At 37.3% G+C, this 18,123-nt stretch overlaps 2 protein-coding genes across 2 annotated transcripts; one reads left to right on the plus strand and one right to left on the minus strand.

Annotated features, from left to right (window-relative positions):
• Window positions 1-561: 561 nt before the first annotated feature.
• Window positions 562-9,360, minus strand: palb2 (partner and localizer of BRCA2). The gene is made up of 13 exons (XM_021471112.2): window positions 9,306-9,360; window positions 9,010-9,061; window positions 8,625-8,684; window positions 8,345-8,486; window positions 6,488-7,792; window positions 5,083-6,401; window positions 4,847-5,002; window positions 3,766-3,848; window positions 3,481-3,642; window positions 3,280-3,396; window positions 2,908-2,995; window positions 1,164-1,312; window positions 562-978 (listed from the first exon to the last, which is right to left on the minus strand). Exons 2-13 carry the CDS (start codon window positions 9,046-9,048, stop codon window positions 771-773), a joined length of 3,828 nt encoding a protein of 1,275 aa, XP_021326787.1. The 5' UTR covers window positions 9,049-9,061; window positions 9,306-9,360; the 3' UTR covers window positions 562-770.
• A 3,647-nt stretch (window positions 9,361-13,007) lies between these two features.
• Window positions 13,008-13,946, plus strand: rasd3 (RASD family member 3). Its single transcript, NM_001079934.1, has one exon. The coding sequence runs from the start codon at window positions 13,103-13,105 to the stop codon at window positions 13,736-13,738; it is 636 nt and encodes a 211-aa protein (NP_001073403.1). The 5' UTR covers window positions 13,008-13,102; the 3' UTR covers window positions 13,739-13,946.
• The last annotated feature ends 4,177 nt before the right edge of the window (window positions 13,947-18,123 follow it).

Consider the following 18,123-nt stretch of genomic DNA (forward strand, 5'->3'; position numbering starts at 1 on the left):
TGTTTATTTCTATGATCCACGGGGTTAGTTGCATGTTTTTCCCCGCAATGCTGTCAAGGTCGATAAAGCCAAGCTGTTTGTGTGCAGCAAGCATTTTTTGTCGGTAGAGCAGTACGAGAATTGGAGAATGGCGGCTTTTTCTTTTATCAGGAGTTTGTTCACATTTAGACACATCGCCGTGCTGCTGTGTTCACCTAAATCCTCTAGATCAGGGGTTCTCAACTGGTTTGACCATGGGACCCACATTTTTACATGATCATCAAGCCGCAACCCAAATTTTTAGGAACTATAACACAATTTTAAAAAATTATAATTAATTTGTATTTATTTACACAAGTAGTGTGCATAACATAGACAAGTAGTGTGCATTCAACATCTGGTAATTCAGTTTGGGAGATAAACAAATAAGAAGAGTCAATTAAAAGCTCTGTTGCGAACTTTCTACTCATTACTCTATATAATATATTGTAATTGCCATTTATTATAAAAAAGAACAGAAGCTTTTTAAATTATAAACATTTTACAGCTACAGTAACAATAATAATTAAACACAACAAATGCTTCATCTGCAGAATTGCCAGAATTTAGTTTTATTTTGTAAAATATATTTTTACATATCCAAAAGTACAACTGTTTCTGGTAATGCTTATATTTATGAATAGCTTGCATAAGACAGTGCACAACTCGCACAAACAACCGAAATCTGAAAACGTATCTTGATTTTTCTTTAACATTTAAAAAAAGATTCACAGAAACTTTGTATGAACCGTTTACGCCGATTTATAATGAAACACACTGACATCCCCGTTGAGATATCCAGTCAGTAGTGTGTCTGGTCCTGCCCATCGAGCTAATCGACACGACTCATCCAGCACAACAGTAGCTTTAGCTACACTCTCCCTAAGATCCCAAACAGCGAGATGACCATTCTGGAAAACACCAACCAGCCTGGAGCCCGAGACATCACCATCTAATAATCTGGAGAAAGAGAAACATGCTTATTCATTCAAACCATCAGCTACATAAGTTGATACTATCCACACTTTTAAAAACAGAATTGTTTTTGTCTTTGTTTTTGTTTTACTGTAATTTGCCATAAAATTCATTTAAAAGGAAAAGAAAATGCAGCAAAGATTTTGTGGATACTAAAACCCGAGTCTTACGGCTGTTTGGGTTGATCAGGGTGGCTGATGGAGGACAGTGTGATATGTTTGCCAGTCAGAGGATTTGTGGCAACCAGAGTAAAAAGGCATGTGTTACTCTCTTCATCACACACATATCCAGAATTTTGAAGCAATACACACAGCACACCCTGCAGGAAAAAAAGCAAGTTATTACTGACACGTTTATTAAAGGGTATCTGCTTGAAAATATTTGTTTATGACCAATTTTTAGTCATATTAAATATTGAAGTGAATTTCTTACAAAACTGTGGCAAACACAACAGTCTCTGGACTTTAAAATTAAGGAAAAAAAATTTTGTAATCTTTCTGGCCATCTGATATTAGGCATGAATATTTATTGCGATCATGATTAAGGAAAATATTAGTGCATTGTAAGCGTTTACTATTACCATTGATGTCAGACTCAAAATGTTTAATTCTGTCATCCTTTACTCACCCTTGACTTGTTTGAAACCTCTTTGAGTTTTGTTCTTTTGTTGAACACAAAAGATATCTTGAAAATTGCTGATATCTGGCACCCATTGATATACATAGTAATTTTGTTCTTACTATGGAAGTTGATGGGTGCCAGCAATCAGAATTCTTCAAAATATATTTAACAGAAGAAAGAAACTCATAGGTTCTAAATTACATGAGGGAGAATAAACAATGAGTTCATTTTCATTTTTGGGTGAGCTATCTAGTTAAAGTGCTGCACGGTGGCGCAGTAAGTAGCACAATCGCCTCACAGCAAGAAGGTCGCTGGTTCGAGCCTCAGCTGTGTCAGTTGGCGTTTCTGTGCGGAGTTTGCATGTTCTCCCTGTGTTGACATGGGTTTCCTCCGGGTGCTCCGGTTTCCCCCACAAGTCCAAAGACATGCGCAATGGGTGAATTGGGTAAGACAAAATTGTCCGTAAAATTGTGTGTGTGTGAGTGTGTGTGTTATTGAGTTTGTATGGATGTTTCTCAGTGATGAGTTGCAGCTGTGTAAAACATGTGCTGGATAAGTTGGCGGTTTATTCCACTGTGGCCACCACAGTTTAATAAAGGGACTAAGCTGAAAAGAAAATAAACCAATGAATGTATTAACATCCCTTTAAAGTGATCATTTATCCATATTCACAACATTATTACCTTTGATCCAAAGCCTCTGCAAACAGTCCTGAGTGCATTCATGAAGGTCTCATATGTGAGCTGACATATTTGTTTATTAACTTTATTTGCCTGTATATAGTGCTGATAGTTGCTGACTTGCGTTTTATGAATGACCAATGATCTTTCAGCTAAAACTCTAACTATCATCTTCTGAAGACAAAAACAGCACCTAATATTAGACGCCAACCAATTAGGATATGATTACACCAAGTACGACATGTTCTTGGATTAACATATATGTTGATCCTGGAACAACATTTCAATCAGCCAATCAGAATTAAGGGATATGTTTTCTGTTTATGTTAAGTTTAGGCTTACGGTTAGGTTTATGCACTTCTACATGATTGTTATCCAATTATTATTCCCCTCTGATTTTGGGAATAATTGACAGTTATGGTTGGGTTTAGGGGTGAGGAATAGGTAAGGATTACATTTTCGAACAAAAATGATGTTCCAAGATCAGCACAGATGTTAATCCAGGATCGCATCGTACTTGGCAAAATCATGACATCCTAGCCTTGGATGCCCTGAAAGAGTGTAAATTACCAGCACATTTTCCCTTTATTACAAAAACATAACATTTACTTACTCTGTAGGAATATCCCTTCATACAGTTGGTCCTGGTTAAAGTCTTCTCCAGGCATATAGTCTGAAGCAGCTGGCCTGACTTCATGCTCCTAAAATTTATCAAAGGGATAATCAATTATAACATTTAAACACTAAAGAAACTGACAACATGCACAAAATGTATCTAAACTGGACCACCACTTGGCTACCTATAAAAAACTGAACTGCCAAAACTATTTTATCATAATTTAATAATAAAAAAATAAAACAATAGTAAAACATCACTAACTGAATGTATCCCTATTATTTGATCTCATTGTACTGAATGAATACATTTAAAATGGTTTTTCAAAATGCACTGCAGTTAAACAGAATAAGTTGTCAAAATCATCACCATATAAGGAGGGTTTTACATTCTGTCAATCCAATCAGAGCCTCTTTTTCTCCTTCTACAGCTGCAAGGGTCTGAATGTTCTGCTTAGCAGAGATGAAGGGAAGACTTTTCACTACACTGTAATTATAAGACGAATGAAACATGAGTGAATGATGAATAGTTTTAGTTCAGGTGTTTAAAATACACATGATGGTTTGTTACCTTCCCTCTTGAGACAAGGTTAACATGCTGACTCTTTGCTGATATCCAGGGGTGGAGCAACACACTAGCCGACAGTTGGACACACCGACCACAGCTTGTAACGTGTCCGTGCACACAACAGTCTGAGAGAATGGTCCATCATTACCTGGACAGCAGAGCACCCTGTACTCAAAAACAAAGGGTGAATTAGCTTAGATTTTAGGTTCTGCAACAACAGCAAGAAGAAACCCCTCAAAAGGGTCTACCAGACAGTATTTTGCGGTTCATTTATGCTGTTTTTATTACCTTGCCTCTGCAATTTCCAATTGACCCAAAGTCACACAAAGCAACCCAGAAGAGTCTGCAATTGCTTGCAAAGACATGACGGACTGCAAATACAAGCAGAAGAATCAAATATTGCAGGGACACAGATACAGTGGGGGAAATGAGTATTAAACAAGTCATGTTTTTTTCTGTGAATAATCTAGAAGAATTTCTAAAGGAGCTGTTGACATGCAATTGAACCATATTTTGGAAAAAAAACACAAACATTACAAACATAACAATAAAATAAAACAAACAAAAAAAAAAATCTGAAAATGAGTTCTGTGTAATACCAATGGAATGACACTAGGAGAAAGAGTGGAACTACTGAAACGTATTTAATACTTTATATAAAAGGCTTTTTTGGTGATGGCAGCTGAAGGACGCCTCTCATATGGAGAATTAATTCACATGAACTGCTCAGGTGTGATTTTTTTTCTACAAAGTGTATACATCTTGATGGTTCTGTAGGTCTCGTCTATTGAATCAGATCTTTATTTTGTATTTACTACTGCATTCGAAACAGGCGATTGGCTGGGCCATTCTACAGCTTGATTTTCTTTCTCTGAAAGCATTAGGGAGTTTCCTTGGCTGTGTTTTGCATCATTGTCTTGCTTAAATGTTCACTCTGGTTTCATCTTCATCATCCTGGTTATGTAGATGTTTGACTGAAGCAGCTAATTTTAATTTACAATGAGGAAAGGCAGAGGGCTGCTAAAGAACTACTGAGAGATTTCAGCTGCTGTCTGGGCTTTCGCTGCCTTTTTACACCTCCCTTTCTTCACGTTCAATACTTTTTCCTTGTGTCATTTTATTTCATTACACATAACTTAATTTGTAAACTAAATAGTTTTGGTTTTTTGCATATATGGATTTCTATTTTTGTTAATAACATTCAGTGAAAATTTCAAGTCAACAGCACCTGTAGAAATAGGTTTTCTGAGAAAAATGCTGATTTGTCCAATACTTATTTGCCCAACTGTATATTTTACTTTTAATGGTAAACATCCACAACTACTACTCTTTAAATTAACACTGAAATGCAGTTAGCAAATAAATTCACCTGTGCAAATGTCCAGGAATGTGAAAGACTCCACGTCTGATCTCCCTTCCTTTGAGCCCAAAGACAAACACTCCATTGTCCAGCCACACATATGCAGCAGTCCTCTGATGGCCATCGCACCAAACACAAATCCAACACGCATCCATCTTCCAGCGCCTGAGTACAAAGATATACATATTAAGCAAATATAATTTTCATTCCAAATCAATCAAATATTTATTAACCTTTACTGACACCTTAAAAGTATGCATCTCCTGCAGGACTGTGGAAAAATGACCTGCATCAGAGAATGGCGTTTGCTCATGAAATAATGTCAGATTGTTGGAAGAAAATTCCTCTGACTCATTCCTTCTTTCTGTTCTCTGATTTACAGAAGTCTCCAAAGATATCTTATCAAAGGGAGTTTGACTTTGGGTTTCAGACCAAAGCTTAGAGCTTTCACAATTTTGAACAGGATTAATACTCTCCAGTTGGGGATTATTGTGGAGCTGAGCTTCATTTTCTGTTGTGCACTTGGTTTTATTTCCACATTCAAGATTGCTTTCTTCATCAAAACTTCTTTCATGTTCCAGGTAATTTCCTGAGATGCATGAGGACTCTCTCTTTGGGGTTTCTGGACTTTTTAAATGTTCATATCCCAATGCAATGTTCCTCTGAGAAGACATATTCAGTTTCACATTATTTTGAGCTTTTGTTATTGACTCTTGAGTCATTTTAGATGGTGTCTGAATCCTAGAGCCTCTCTGAACTTCAGCTCGACCTCCTCGCTTTATAAAGTTACTATTTTTTATGTTCTCTGAAGTTTTGGCTGAGACGGATTCTGGAGAAACACAACCCATGAGTGTCACTGAAGAGGTAGACTTAAGGATGCCAGATGATGAAAAGAGAGGGCTCCGGAGATCTAAGGGTGAAGCTGGAGTCAAAAAGTGAGGGGACATTCCTAGAGATGGCAGCACAGGATCTTGACTCTTCTGCGTGTGCGCGGTCAAAGATGGACTCAACTTCAGTATCACAGGAGAAAGTGAGGTTTTCTCTAGGAGTATGTCAGATTGTTTTTGTATTTGTGATTGCAGCCCTTTAATGTTTTCTGCTTCTGAGGATTCAACCTTTCTCTCATTATTCATGCATTCGCCTGGTTCAGTGCAGTTCATCAGAGCTGAAGAGATTTCATTTACAGCATGAGGATCTTTTGGTATCTCTGTCTGCGATTGGTCAGTGGCATCTGATTGGCAATGTGGTAAACTGTCCTCAAGTGAAGAGATATATATGGGTTCTGGAGTAAACAATTCCCCCACTGAAAAATGTGCATCAGTTTTACACTTTCTCGCTCTCTGGCGCCTGCTGCTCTGCCGTGTTTTGTACGCTAGATGGTGCTGTGGGAAGGGTTCTACGATTGAAGTGGGCAAGCATAATCTTTCAAGCTTCAGCTGGCCAAAATCCTCATCGGGTAAGTGGAAATCCTGGATATCATCAAGAGTTACTTGTCCACTTGTTGTTTTCTTTTCTTGAAGACCCTGGATAAGTGAAGTTAATGATGGCAAAAATGGCGACTGATCTAAAATGCAAAATAAAAAACAACAACAAATAAAAAATCATGACTGAAACACAACATTTTAGCCACAAGTAGGAAATAATTCTCACCATATTTATTTGTTCCTTTCTGAGACTCTAATCCAGTTTGTCCAAGCTTTCTCCTGAAAATAGGATACAAATTTGAATCCGGGATGAGTTGGGAGTCAATGTAAAGCTGAGAATCTGGGAGATGCTTTAAATCTTGAGTAGCTCCTTGCTCTGGGTTTAAATTCACTGCAGGCTCATGCAAATCGTTTGACTGAGACTCAACCTGCGGACCTTCAAGAACCAATTCTGATTGCCTGAGTAATTCATCGTGAGATTTGTTAAGAGACTCTGGAGAATCTGCTGTAAGATTGGCACATGATGTGGGTCCTACAGTCGTTCTTCGACGTCCTCTCCTCCCTCTCCGTCCTCTTCCTCTGCCTCTTTGTTGGTCAGTGGTCCTACAGACTGGTTCTAAACGCTCTGGGGTCACCTGACCTCTACTGCTCAATTGTGATTGGCTCAGTCTGCGTCTGCCTCGCCCTCCTGTGAGCTGGCTATAAATGACAGCATCTAGATCAATGGAGCTGTTAGATGCAGCCATGCGTCGTGTCGTCCGAACATAATACTCCACTGGAAATGGTAAACCCTCGACAAGTGTGCATGAGTCTAGAACACCAGATGTAAATGAGGATTGTTTAACATCAATTTTGTCATCATAATCTTTTTTAGTTGATGGCTGTTTGGTTTGTTTTAACATCTCTACTGATTTGTCAGTTGCCTCAGCTGACTGAGAGAAAAATGAGATAGACACTGGTGGACCAAAGTGTAATTCTTCCTTAACAGGCCAATCAGTAAGAGGTAAATCAACCTCTGCCTTGCTACTGTCAGCATTTTGATTTTCTAAATGAATTTCTATACTTGAAACCACTGGCAGTTTGTCATTTGATTGACTCACAGAGCAGTTTAATACACAGTGTTCCTCTTTTTTCCCATCATTCTCCAGAACTTGAGGTGGCTTCACAATTTTACTGTCTGTTTTTACTCGTGATGGCCTATCCTTACACTTCTCCTTCTCAATGTCTCTTTCTTTTATCTTTTCAAAGTCCTTCTCTTCATTTTTAACTTTTTTCAGACTGTTCCCTTTACTATTAGGACATTCCCTTATTTCGGCGTTCTCTCTTTCATGGATATTCTCTTGGCTGATGTCAGTGTCTGATTCTCGCTCTTTGTTCTGTAGGCGCAGTCGACTGCGTTTTGAACGGAGCCGGTGAGCAGGGCTTCGCTTGCATGCAGGGGAGTACAAAGACGGTGTAGATGTAATCTCAGCTAGTTGCAATTGGAAGGCAGGGGTTTTCTCAACAGCAGAAAAATCTGAGATGTTTCTGTCTGGAGAGCAAAATGAAAACCAATGTTTGTTAGTATTCAGAATTGATTAGAATTTTAAATAGGCTTTATGTAATTTGAACACACTTTAACTTTAGCACTACACCTAAATCTGGATAAAAACACTTTTTTTTCTTATTGTCCAAGGGTTGTTTTTTTCTGTTCATATGTCCAGTTGTAAAGAAACTGCTATTTCTACAGTATTAATAGTGGACAAATGTATGGTGAAAGTTCTAAAAATATGTTTGTTATATAAAAATTATGAAAACATTTGTTTTCATAAAATAAAATACATTTTAAATTAAAACATTAAATGTATTTAAAAGTAAAACTTAAAAATATTGAGAAAGCATTACCTTAGCAATAAATGAAAATAATGTAGCCTTGTAGAGGCTTAATGGCTTAATGTTTAAAACATTAAATGATAAGTTATAAAAAAAAATTATGCTACCTTTAGTTATTTGCAATACACAAATAAGAGTAAAACTTCATTATAATTCAGTAACATTAACAGTTCTATTTGCATGTGTTTCTTTACATTGAAACTGGCCTTACTTGTTTGTAATTGCAGATTCTGATGGTTTTCAAAATGATCTGAGGTTGACATGGAAGAAGCTGCAGAGGACGGCTCAGAAGTCTGTGACAACTCAATCTGTGTAAGTCTGTGTCTGCGAATGGCATCATGATGCTCTGCTCTCTTTAAAAAAAGCAAAAATACATAAACATCATCAACAGCTTTGACTGATTAAAATATACTACAATTCAAGCTTTGAACAATTTGAACATCAGCTTGACGAATAATTCTTGTATAACCATAAATATAGCACATCTTTACCTGTAGTCTTTGCGCCGTCCTTTCATATTCTTGCTTCAACTGCTCCAGTCTTCTCCTCAGCTAGAATATTACATCAATGACAGTTAAATATATTTTATTTTACTGCATTTTATGTACAAACACAAAATAAAAACATTGAATATTAAGGTAATTAAAAAGGCTACTGTGGTACAGGTAGGATTTCAGACGTTAATACAACGACACTACATAGTATTTACATCGCGTGCTTTACAAAATACCATGGTACTTACATGTCAACACTGTAATTGTACAGGTAGTTTGGTTATTTACATAAAGCAGTTGTGGTTAGTTGTCTGGATAATTAAAAGCATTTTTTATCTAGGTCGTTCACAAGTATATATATAAAACATAAACAAGAACTTACAGTCTCTTTGTCCTCGTTATGGAGAATCTCCTCCGACATCCTGTAAACTTATCTGCACATGTTTATTCATATTTTTACAGCTAAAACTTACTTGTCAAGTATAAATCTGACACAAGAAAATGAACATATAGAGTAAACAACAAACAACCACATATCATCTGACGCAATAAATTCACAAATAAACATATTTGGCTGGTCAGGCGATCGTTTATACAAACCAAACACCCATTCACACACACACAGGAGGAAAACAATACTCTCAAAAGTATCTTTTTAACGTTACTTTAGTTTCTAACCTGACAAGACTTGCGGAATATTTTGCCACGCTCAACCGTCCCGCGAGTTCTGACTGCAGACTAAACTAATCGATAACAACTCACTTTTATCAAACTTCGCTATCGCGTAAACAAAGACTGTATATGAAGTTACTCGGTTTTCCTACTAGTATTACAGTGTAATGTATTAAATTATCACATTAAATAGTCGCAGAAGAACAGTATTTAGGTTAAAACGGACTTGTGCATGACCTGTCTGATCATGTCATCGGGACTCGTCACTAATGTCTGTCCACAAGTTTCTCATGTGCTTGGCAGCAGATTTGAGGTCGTCTTCCCCATCTGGCTGCTGTAAGGTTTGCAGTTGTAGATTAAATATTAGCTAAAGGTGAATATTTGCATAAGAGAGAATGGTGCTTCATAAATCTTGTTTTAAAGGCTCACGTGTACAGATATTAGTTGCTATTGTAGGTTCAAGTGGCCAATATAGCAGGTGGTTTCTGCATTTATCATTAACCTTTCTGCCACCAGCCAAGACTGTAAATGTGCCTCTTTTTAATGAATTAGAAGGTGTTTGTGCTCTAAAAATTAGAGGAGAGTGGTAAGGAAAGTAACATTTTTCATAAAAAAATATTTTAAAAGAGAATATTAGATGTTTTAGTCCAGTATTATGGATGTCACATTTGCCATGAAATGTTTAAACATAAGTTAACGTAGAAAGTATACGTTAAGATTATATTGAAACATCTGTTTATTTTTTTCCAAAACAGCTCATCACAATCTGTAAACATATTTTATATTTTAATTGAGGAAAATTAACATGCGTTATGGATGTGACGAAAAAAGTCTGCGAGCTTACAGTATACAACATACTTTGTAGAGTGCACAACCCCAAAATAATGCTAATCTAAGGCTTGGCTCACTATAGAACAAACATGATTGGTTTTATTTTATTTGACAATTTTTGCATTTATTAGAAAAAGGCTCCATAACGGATGTGATGGATGTGAAATTGGCACCTGTGTGATTTTTGATGGTATGTTTAGAGTCAAAAAGGAAAATAAAGGAAATTTTTTTTCACTGATTTTTTAATTGGACAGTGTAGAAAACAATTATACTTACAACACCATATTTACGTAAAGCAGGGTGGTACAAAAAAAACTCATATCATCCAACATCATCTCATATACTTTATATCATCATGATACCTTTTCTATATATTCAGTCAGTTAATACCCTGACCATGTGCAAACGACTGAAAACACATTCATTCATTTTCTTTCGGCTTAGTCCTTTTATTAATCCGGGGTCGCCACAGCGGAATGAACTGCCAACTTATCCAGCACGTTTTTACGCAGCGGATGCCCTTTCAGCCACAACCCATCTCTGGGAAACATCCACACACACTCATTCACACTCATACACTACGGACAATTTAGCCTGCCCAATTTACCTGTACCGCATGTCTTTGGACAGTGGGGGAAACCAGAGCACCCGGAGGAAACCCACATGAACACAGGGAGAACATGCAAACTCCACACAGAAACGCTAACAGAGCCGAGGTTCGAACCAGTGACCCAGCGACCTTCTTGCTTCGAGGCGACAGCACTACCTATTGCACCACTGCATCGCCACATTTTTATTATACTACAAAAATAATAACACATGTCTAATATCACCTAATAAGATTTGCATCAGTTTTTTATTTAGTGTTTCTGTATCAGGACACTTGTTCTCTGCGAGCACGTACCTGTGGTCTGACGTAATGGTTTGTGGAGGTGATAGTGTTATTCAGATGTATCTGCATGTGGAGTGAAGACGGTGTGTCCCCAGTAGGTTAATCCGGAGGATTTGCACATAAAAGGTCAGTTCTTGCTCTCTGACATTTCCGGTCTGATTTCACAAAAGCTTACCTTGTTGTTGCTCATAAATACAATGTACTAAATGTACTCAAATACATGAAGCCATGGTTGTCTTGTAAATATCCTGTTTCCCAAATGCGATTACAAATGCATTTTTGTAGATCTGAAATTTTGATCTAACTTTTAGTTGCACTTGTTACACAATCAATTTTTAAAGTGATGCATAATAGAGCATGCATAAAAAACAACAGCATCTAAACTAAAACCAAATTATTATTGTCGCTTCAGAATTGCGTAAATCCAGTTTATGTCTGTAAAATGTCTTTGCTCTGAGATGACCGTGTGTATTGCCATGACTACCGTCAGATAGCATGATTTTAAATATGCAGCAAGTGGAAAGTCATCTCTGACGTGATGGCCTCATGAAGCATGTGAGCTGTACCTGACCTCAGGATGGGGTTGCCTGCTTTGATAACAATCCCAGCCTTGCTTATAGAAGCATTTGACTATTAAAGCCAATATTTTTATTCATTTTTTCATGGAAGAATTATATAAAATATGTAGTATGATGAATAATTAAGCTATTACTGGTAGTATTATTAATATTTCCTGGAGTCTTATGAAAGGTCAGTCAGTACATCAAGCTTGAGATGATTAAACATTATTCATCAAATAGTCTTGTAAAGTTCAATAATTAACCCTGCTATAGGTGTTTTAGCAAGCTGCCAAACCACACCTACAATATGTCAAGCATTCTCCAGTCAGAAATCCTGTTTGGGACAGCATAGCTCTCTATAATAACTCACAAATTAAAAACTGATTCTATTTAAAGATAAAACATGATTGAGAACAAAATATGCAGCAGCTCTTTTAAAAAGCGGCATTGTTGTCTCTGCAATTAATATTGTTTGAGTTCTTCTTTTCGAATTAATAGGTTATGATGCATAAATGGAACAAATGTTTGACATTTGCATATAAACAGATCCAGTTGTTAAGTTAAAGCTAATTAATTTGCAAATAAAATTAATTATTAACATGACATTTGACTTTTTTCAAAGGTTTCAGAAAAGATTTAAAGACTAATGCAAGCAGAAATCATGTTCCTCTGAGGATACAGTATTGTGTTGTGTGACAAAAAATGATAGTTTATTATCTTTTTAAATATCGCATATGTGGAAAAGCAAGTAAATTTGGTTATTGATACTTAAAGAGATCTATCACCTAAAAATGTAAATCTACTATTATAAAAGCCGTGTACCTTACAGAAGAACAATAAGCAAGATTATTAGCTGAAATCATCCATGATGATTCTTTAAATACATGTGAATGGTTACTGGCACTTTGAGTCTCTGAGTCAAAAAATGTATTGAGGTGAAACAAAAATCAATCAAATGGCTTTATAGTCTGAAGGCTTAAAACAAAAAAAAAATGATCTAGCTGAAAAATGTATACCTTTAATTCACAGACTAAATGGACCTTCCTGAGCACATTAAGCTTCTGAGCTTGTGCTGCTGCCTTTGACTTGCATTTTTAATTGCCAAGAGGTTTTCTAGCAAAACTCTTTCTAAGTGTTTTACTTAATAAAAAAGGTAACTACTTTGCAAAAACTATTTGAAAGCGCTAACAGACCACTCTTGCGCGAGAAACCTCAACCGGTTGCGCAAATTGCGACCCGAAAATTTCCCACTGACCCTCGCTGAACTCCCGAACACACTGAATAATAAGCACACTGTCTTGCAAACTGAACCTCTACAACGCAAGACACCCACGCGTCACGTCACTTGCGTTTCCATTGGCCACACCTGATCAGTGCGTAGGACGCAGGTGGGCTAATATAAGGACAGCAATTCTTGTCTCTGTTAAACATTGCAGGTCAGCATCTCGATGACGCTCAGATTTGCTCATCAAAAGTCTCCTCTGAGAGCTGTAACTTATTAAATTAATAACTGAGGCAAGATGTCTCTGTTAGTGCAGGAGCGTCGGACGGTGCGCTTTGTGTTTCTGGGCGCAGCCGGGGTTGGTAAAACCGCCCTGATCACCCGCTTCTTGCAGGATCGATTCGACTCCAAATACACGCGCACGGTGGAAGAGCTTCACGCGCTCGAGTACGACACTGAAGGCGCTCGGGTGCGCATTGAGATCTTGGATACGAGCGGAAGTTATTCCTTTCCTGCGATGCGCGCTCTTTGCATCCGAACCGGGGACGCGTTTGCGCTCGTGTACGCAGCCGACGAGCCAGATTCCCTGGAGGAGGTGCAGAGACTTCGTGAGGAGATTCTGGAGCTAAAAGGAGAGAGTTTTACTGGCATCACGGTGATCGAGAACAAAGCGGACCTGTGCAGCCGGAGTCGCCAGGCCACTGCGGAGGCGATGCGCGCGGTGGAGGAGGACTGGGGCGCGGGCTTCGTGGAAACCTCCGCGCGCACCGGCGACAATGTCACAGCCGTGTTTCGGGACTTGCTTCAACAGATGAAGTTACCGAGCCGGGTGAGTCCGGCACTGCGCAGACGGACACAGACAATGTCCAGAGAGCTCACAGAGAAGCGGGAAAAGCCCCCAATGAAGAAAAACAACAGCTGCATCTTGTCTTGATGGACATTTATATGAAAATGTAGTTATGCATCATACTGATGCTTAAGTGATCTGGATCAAATATAGACCCCACATAAATGTTTTATGTGTGTTTATGCTTTATCATTATCATTTAAGGGAATTCTCTGAATGCTGTATGTCTGGTCTCTCTAAATGAGAGCTAAAGTGATCTTTTGTGAGTGAATAAATGCAAATATGTTCCAGTCAACTTGTGTTCTTCTGCTTTTAATGAAATTTTAATAATGCATCTTAATGAAAATGTGTCTTACAGGTCAAAGGCGGAGAGGGGTTTTCATCCATTAAAACAATTAAAGTGTAATACAGTTTTACATTTTTTTCACACATGACATTCGGTGGTTGTCAGCAGAGACATGTTATTAGGCTATACACCAAAGACTTAAAACAATCTTGTCAGGCATATTTATAGCAAGAATTCCTTTAAAAATTTAACTGCATGCATCCCCCCAAATGCACACTGCATGCACACCTCAAATAAACAACATCATTGTTATACTTTGCCATCTTTCATAACACTTGACATCTTTTGGTTTATAACAAATTAATAATAATTAAAAAAGAATAAAATGAATCACTCATATACCTTCATATATAAATATGGTTAGAATAAGTGGTGAAAAATGTTTAAATATCTGTTACGTTAAATGACAAAACATTATTTTACTCATATTTTTGCATTTATTCATTTATTCATTTTCTATTCGGCTTAGTCCCTTTATTAATCTGAGGTCGCCACAGCGGAATGGACCGCCAATTCATCCAGCAAATGTTTTATGCATTGGATGTCCTTCCAGCTACAACCCATCACTGGGAAACATCCATACACACTCATTCACACACATACACTACAAACTATTTAGCTTACCCAATTCACCCATACCGCATGTTTTTGAACTTGTGGGGAAAACCCATGCGAACAAAAGAAGAACATGCAAACTCCACACAGAAAATGCCAACTGATCCATCCAAGGCTCGAACCAGTGACCGTCTTGCTGTGAGGCGATCGCGCTACCCACTGCGCCACCATGACGTCCCTTCTTACATTTATACAACCCTTTATGTAACATAAAAGTATACAATACTCATATTTAATATCCTTTCTATGCATATAAAGTCACTGTTGAAAATGCAATTTGATTCAGACACTATCTGGGCATCTTGTCTTTGACCTATAAAGAGATCTAATCTAACTAAACATATAGACTCTGGTTTATGGACATGTGTGTGTGTGTGTGTGTGTATGTATATATATATATATATATATATATATATATATATATATATATATATATATATATATATATATATATATATGGGCAGATAACAGCATGCAATAACAACATGCTTACTTAGTTTGACCCATCAGTTTTTCAAGAGAGCCATTGCATGAACATTTAATGGTAAAAAAGGTATAAAAAATGTCCTTTTGAGTCAAAACCTAAACCTCCCATCTAATAATTTCTAATTGATAAGATGTCGGAATATGAAACTGGTTTGAGCCTTGGCTGGATCAGTTGCCATTTCTGTGTGGAGTTTGCATGTTCTCCCCATGCTGGCGTTGGTTTTCCTTTGAGTGCTCCGATTTCTCTCACAGTCCAAAGACATGCACTAGGTCAATTGGGTAAACAAAATTGCCCATGGTGCATGAACGTGTGTGTGATTGCGAGAGTGTATGGGTGTTTCCCAGCACTGGGTTGCAGCTGGAAGGGCATCCGCTGTGTGAAACATATATTGAAATAGCTGGCAGTTCATTCTGCTGTGGCGACCCATGATAAATAAAGGACTAAGCTGAAGAAAAATGAATGAATGAATGAATAACCATCCAAATTGTCAAGACAGTTGTCAGGTTAATCTGCTATTTTTGGACTGTTTAATATAGCATATGCATAATTTATGCAGCTTTAAAGGAGGCTTTCTTGTTTTATGCAAAAACTTGAGTACATCATGCAACCCACCGTTTCACACATGCTAAAATTATCTAACTGCCATGACAACCTTTTAGAGAGACACTTGTGCTGTTTTAATGAGGAAACGCTGGACGCGTGACGTGTGCATTTGTGAATGAACTGGACAGGAGAAAGTCGTGAACACGAGCGTGGAGAAGCTGCCATGAAAAACAGTAAACAACCTTATTAGGAAACACTTCAGTAAGAGACAGACAAAAACACCTACACAGCTTATTAAAGTAACGTCTTGCACTTTAACAAATATCTGTTGATTAACACTCGCTATTTTGTGATTCAAAAGTGTTTTCTGTTTGTTTATGGTTGTGAATTGCATTATGGGAGCTTGATCTCTGCTCTGTCGTCTTTTGGTGTTGAAAATTCAATTCTACAGTTGAACAAAGTGACTTTTATAGACTTTTTAAAATAACATAATGGATAAGAAATACGGGGCGGCAGTGGCTCAGTGGTTAGCACTGTCACCTCACAGCAAGAAGGTTACTGGTTCGAGCTCCTGCTTAGTTGGCATTTCCGTGTGGAGTTTGCATGTTCTGCCCCTGTTGGTGTGGGTTTCCTCCAGTTTGCTCCGGTCCAAAGACATGCGCTGTAGGTGAACTGAATAGGCCGTAGTGAATGTGTGTTATTAAGGATGTATAGGTGTTTCCCAGTATTGCAGCTGGAAGGGCATCCGCTGTGTAAAACATATGCTGGATACGTTGGCGGTTCATTCCGCTGTGGCGACTCCTGATAAATAAACAGACTAAGCTAAAGGAAAATGTATGGAAGGATATTGAAATGCTGTTTGTTATTGCTCACTGACCTTGTTGCACAAAAACCAAAACAACGTTACAAGGGCAACCTTTCGGTTTATCTTGCTTTTTTTTCTCCTCCACACTTACACCCACACTTGTACAAATAAAAATGTGTGTTATCATAATCGACATGCTATTTTTTCCCCTGCACAAAGGAAAACGTGCCCTCGTTTGACCATTCGCACATGCACAAAAGTACACAAAGCATTAAAAGCACGTTGGTTTAGCTGGCAAGAAGTAAAACTGGAGCAAGATACTGGCTTTAAAATTGACTTTGAGATTAGATACTAAACAGACTTTAATGCTGCATGAATAGTAAAAACACAACACCAACTGTGCACGTGGCACATGGTTAAACACATGGAAAAATCTATTAAACTGATTCATTTTTTACATTTATTTATTCTTTTTCCTGCGGCTAGTTAGAATGAACCGCCAACTTATTCCGCATAAGTTTTACACAGCAGATGCACTTTCAGCTGCAACCCATTACTGGGAAACATACAAACTCATCCATTGGGGAGAACATGCAAACTCTTCACAGAAATGCCAACTGAACCAGCCAGGGCAAAATCATGACATTTCTTGATGTTTCTTTCTTCTCTTAAAAGATATTTTGAAAAAAACTAATTATGAACATTCTTCAAAGTATCTTCTTTTATGGTCAATGGGAGAAATAGTGTTTGGAATGGAGGATAAATTCAAATAATTTAAATTATGGCAGATTTTGTGTTTTTTTTGGGGGGTAAAATGTTTCTTCAAGGTGTTTGAATTTTAAAATAGATGATTGTTATTCTTTAGCCCATGTTGAGAGACCCCATCTAAAAGTCATCTTTTGGTATAAAGAAGCAACTTACATTAAATGGAGCTAAAACTCATTCATTCATTTTCTTTTCAGCTTAGTCTCTTTAATAAACTGGGGTCGCCACAGCGGAATGAACCGCCAACTTATCCAGCATATGTTCCACGCAGCAGATGCCCTTCCAGCATCAACCCAGTACTGGAAAACACCCACACACTTCCATTCACACACATACACTACGGCAAATTTTATCTTACCCAATTCACCTATATGTCTTTGGACTTTGCAAACTCCACACAGAAACGCCAGCTGACCCAGCCGAGGCTCAAACCAGTGACCTTCTTGGTGTGAGGCGACAGTGCTACCCACTGTGCCGCCATGCCGCCCTTGGACCTGAAATGTCATTGAGAAAATATTTAGTTTAGTTATTTTTAGTTATTTTATTTTATTTTAGTATTACAAAGTGGTATGATCTAATGCTTACAGTTAATAATTGTGTTTTGAAAATGTGTTTGCAGTATATACCTAATTAAATATTATACACTGTTGTTTTATTATACATTTTTATAATGTTTTTAAATACTTTTAAAATAAGTTTAATTAGGTTTTTAGATTTTATTCCTTAAATTATAATTATTTTTTTTATTTTACAATGTATCATTTCATATTTAGAATTATTTTACAATTCATTATTGTGTTAATTTCTTATTTTCTTATTTCTAATTTCTTGTGATGTTTTTATTATTATTATTGTAAAATTATTTTATAATTCATATTTTTTTATTTAATTATTTATACATTCATTGTAGC

The sequence above is a fragment of the Danio rerio genome, chromosome 1, assembly GCF_049306965.1.
Source record: "Danio rerio strain Tuebingen ecotype United States chromosome 1, GRCz12tu, whole genome shotgun sequence".
Lineage (NCBI taxonomy): Eukaryota > Metazoa > Chordata > Actinopteri > Cypriniformes > Danionidae > Danio > Danio rerio.

Bases quoted from the DNA above. Each gene is read 5' to 3' on its own strand.
- palb2 (XM_021471112.2), bottom strand. From the start codon at position 9,048: ATGTCGGAGGAGATTCTCCATAACGAGGACAAAGAGACT. The intron at 7,793-8,344 runs GTAAGGCCAGTT...TTTGCTCTCCAG, and splicing joins GAATCTGCAATTACAAACAA to ACAGAAACATCTCAGATTTT. The intron at 979-1,163 runs GTAAGACTCGGG...CTCTTTCTCCAG, and splicing joins CCTGATCAACCCAAACAGCC to ATTATTAGATGGTGATGTCT.
- rasd3 (NM_001079934.1), top strand. From the start codon at position 13,103: ATGTCTCTGTTAGTGCAGGAGCGTCGGACGGTGCGCTTTGTGTTTCTG.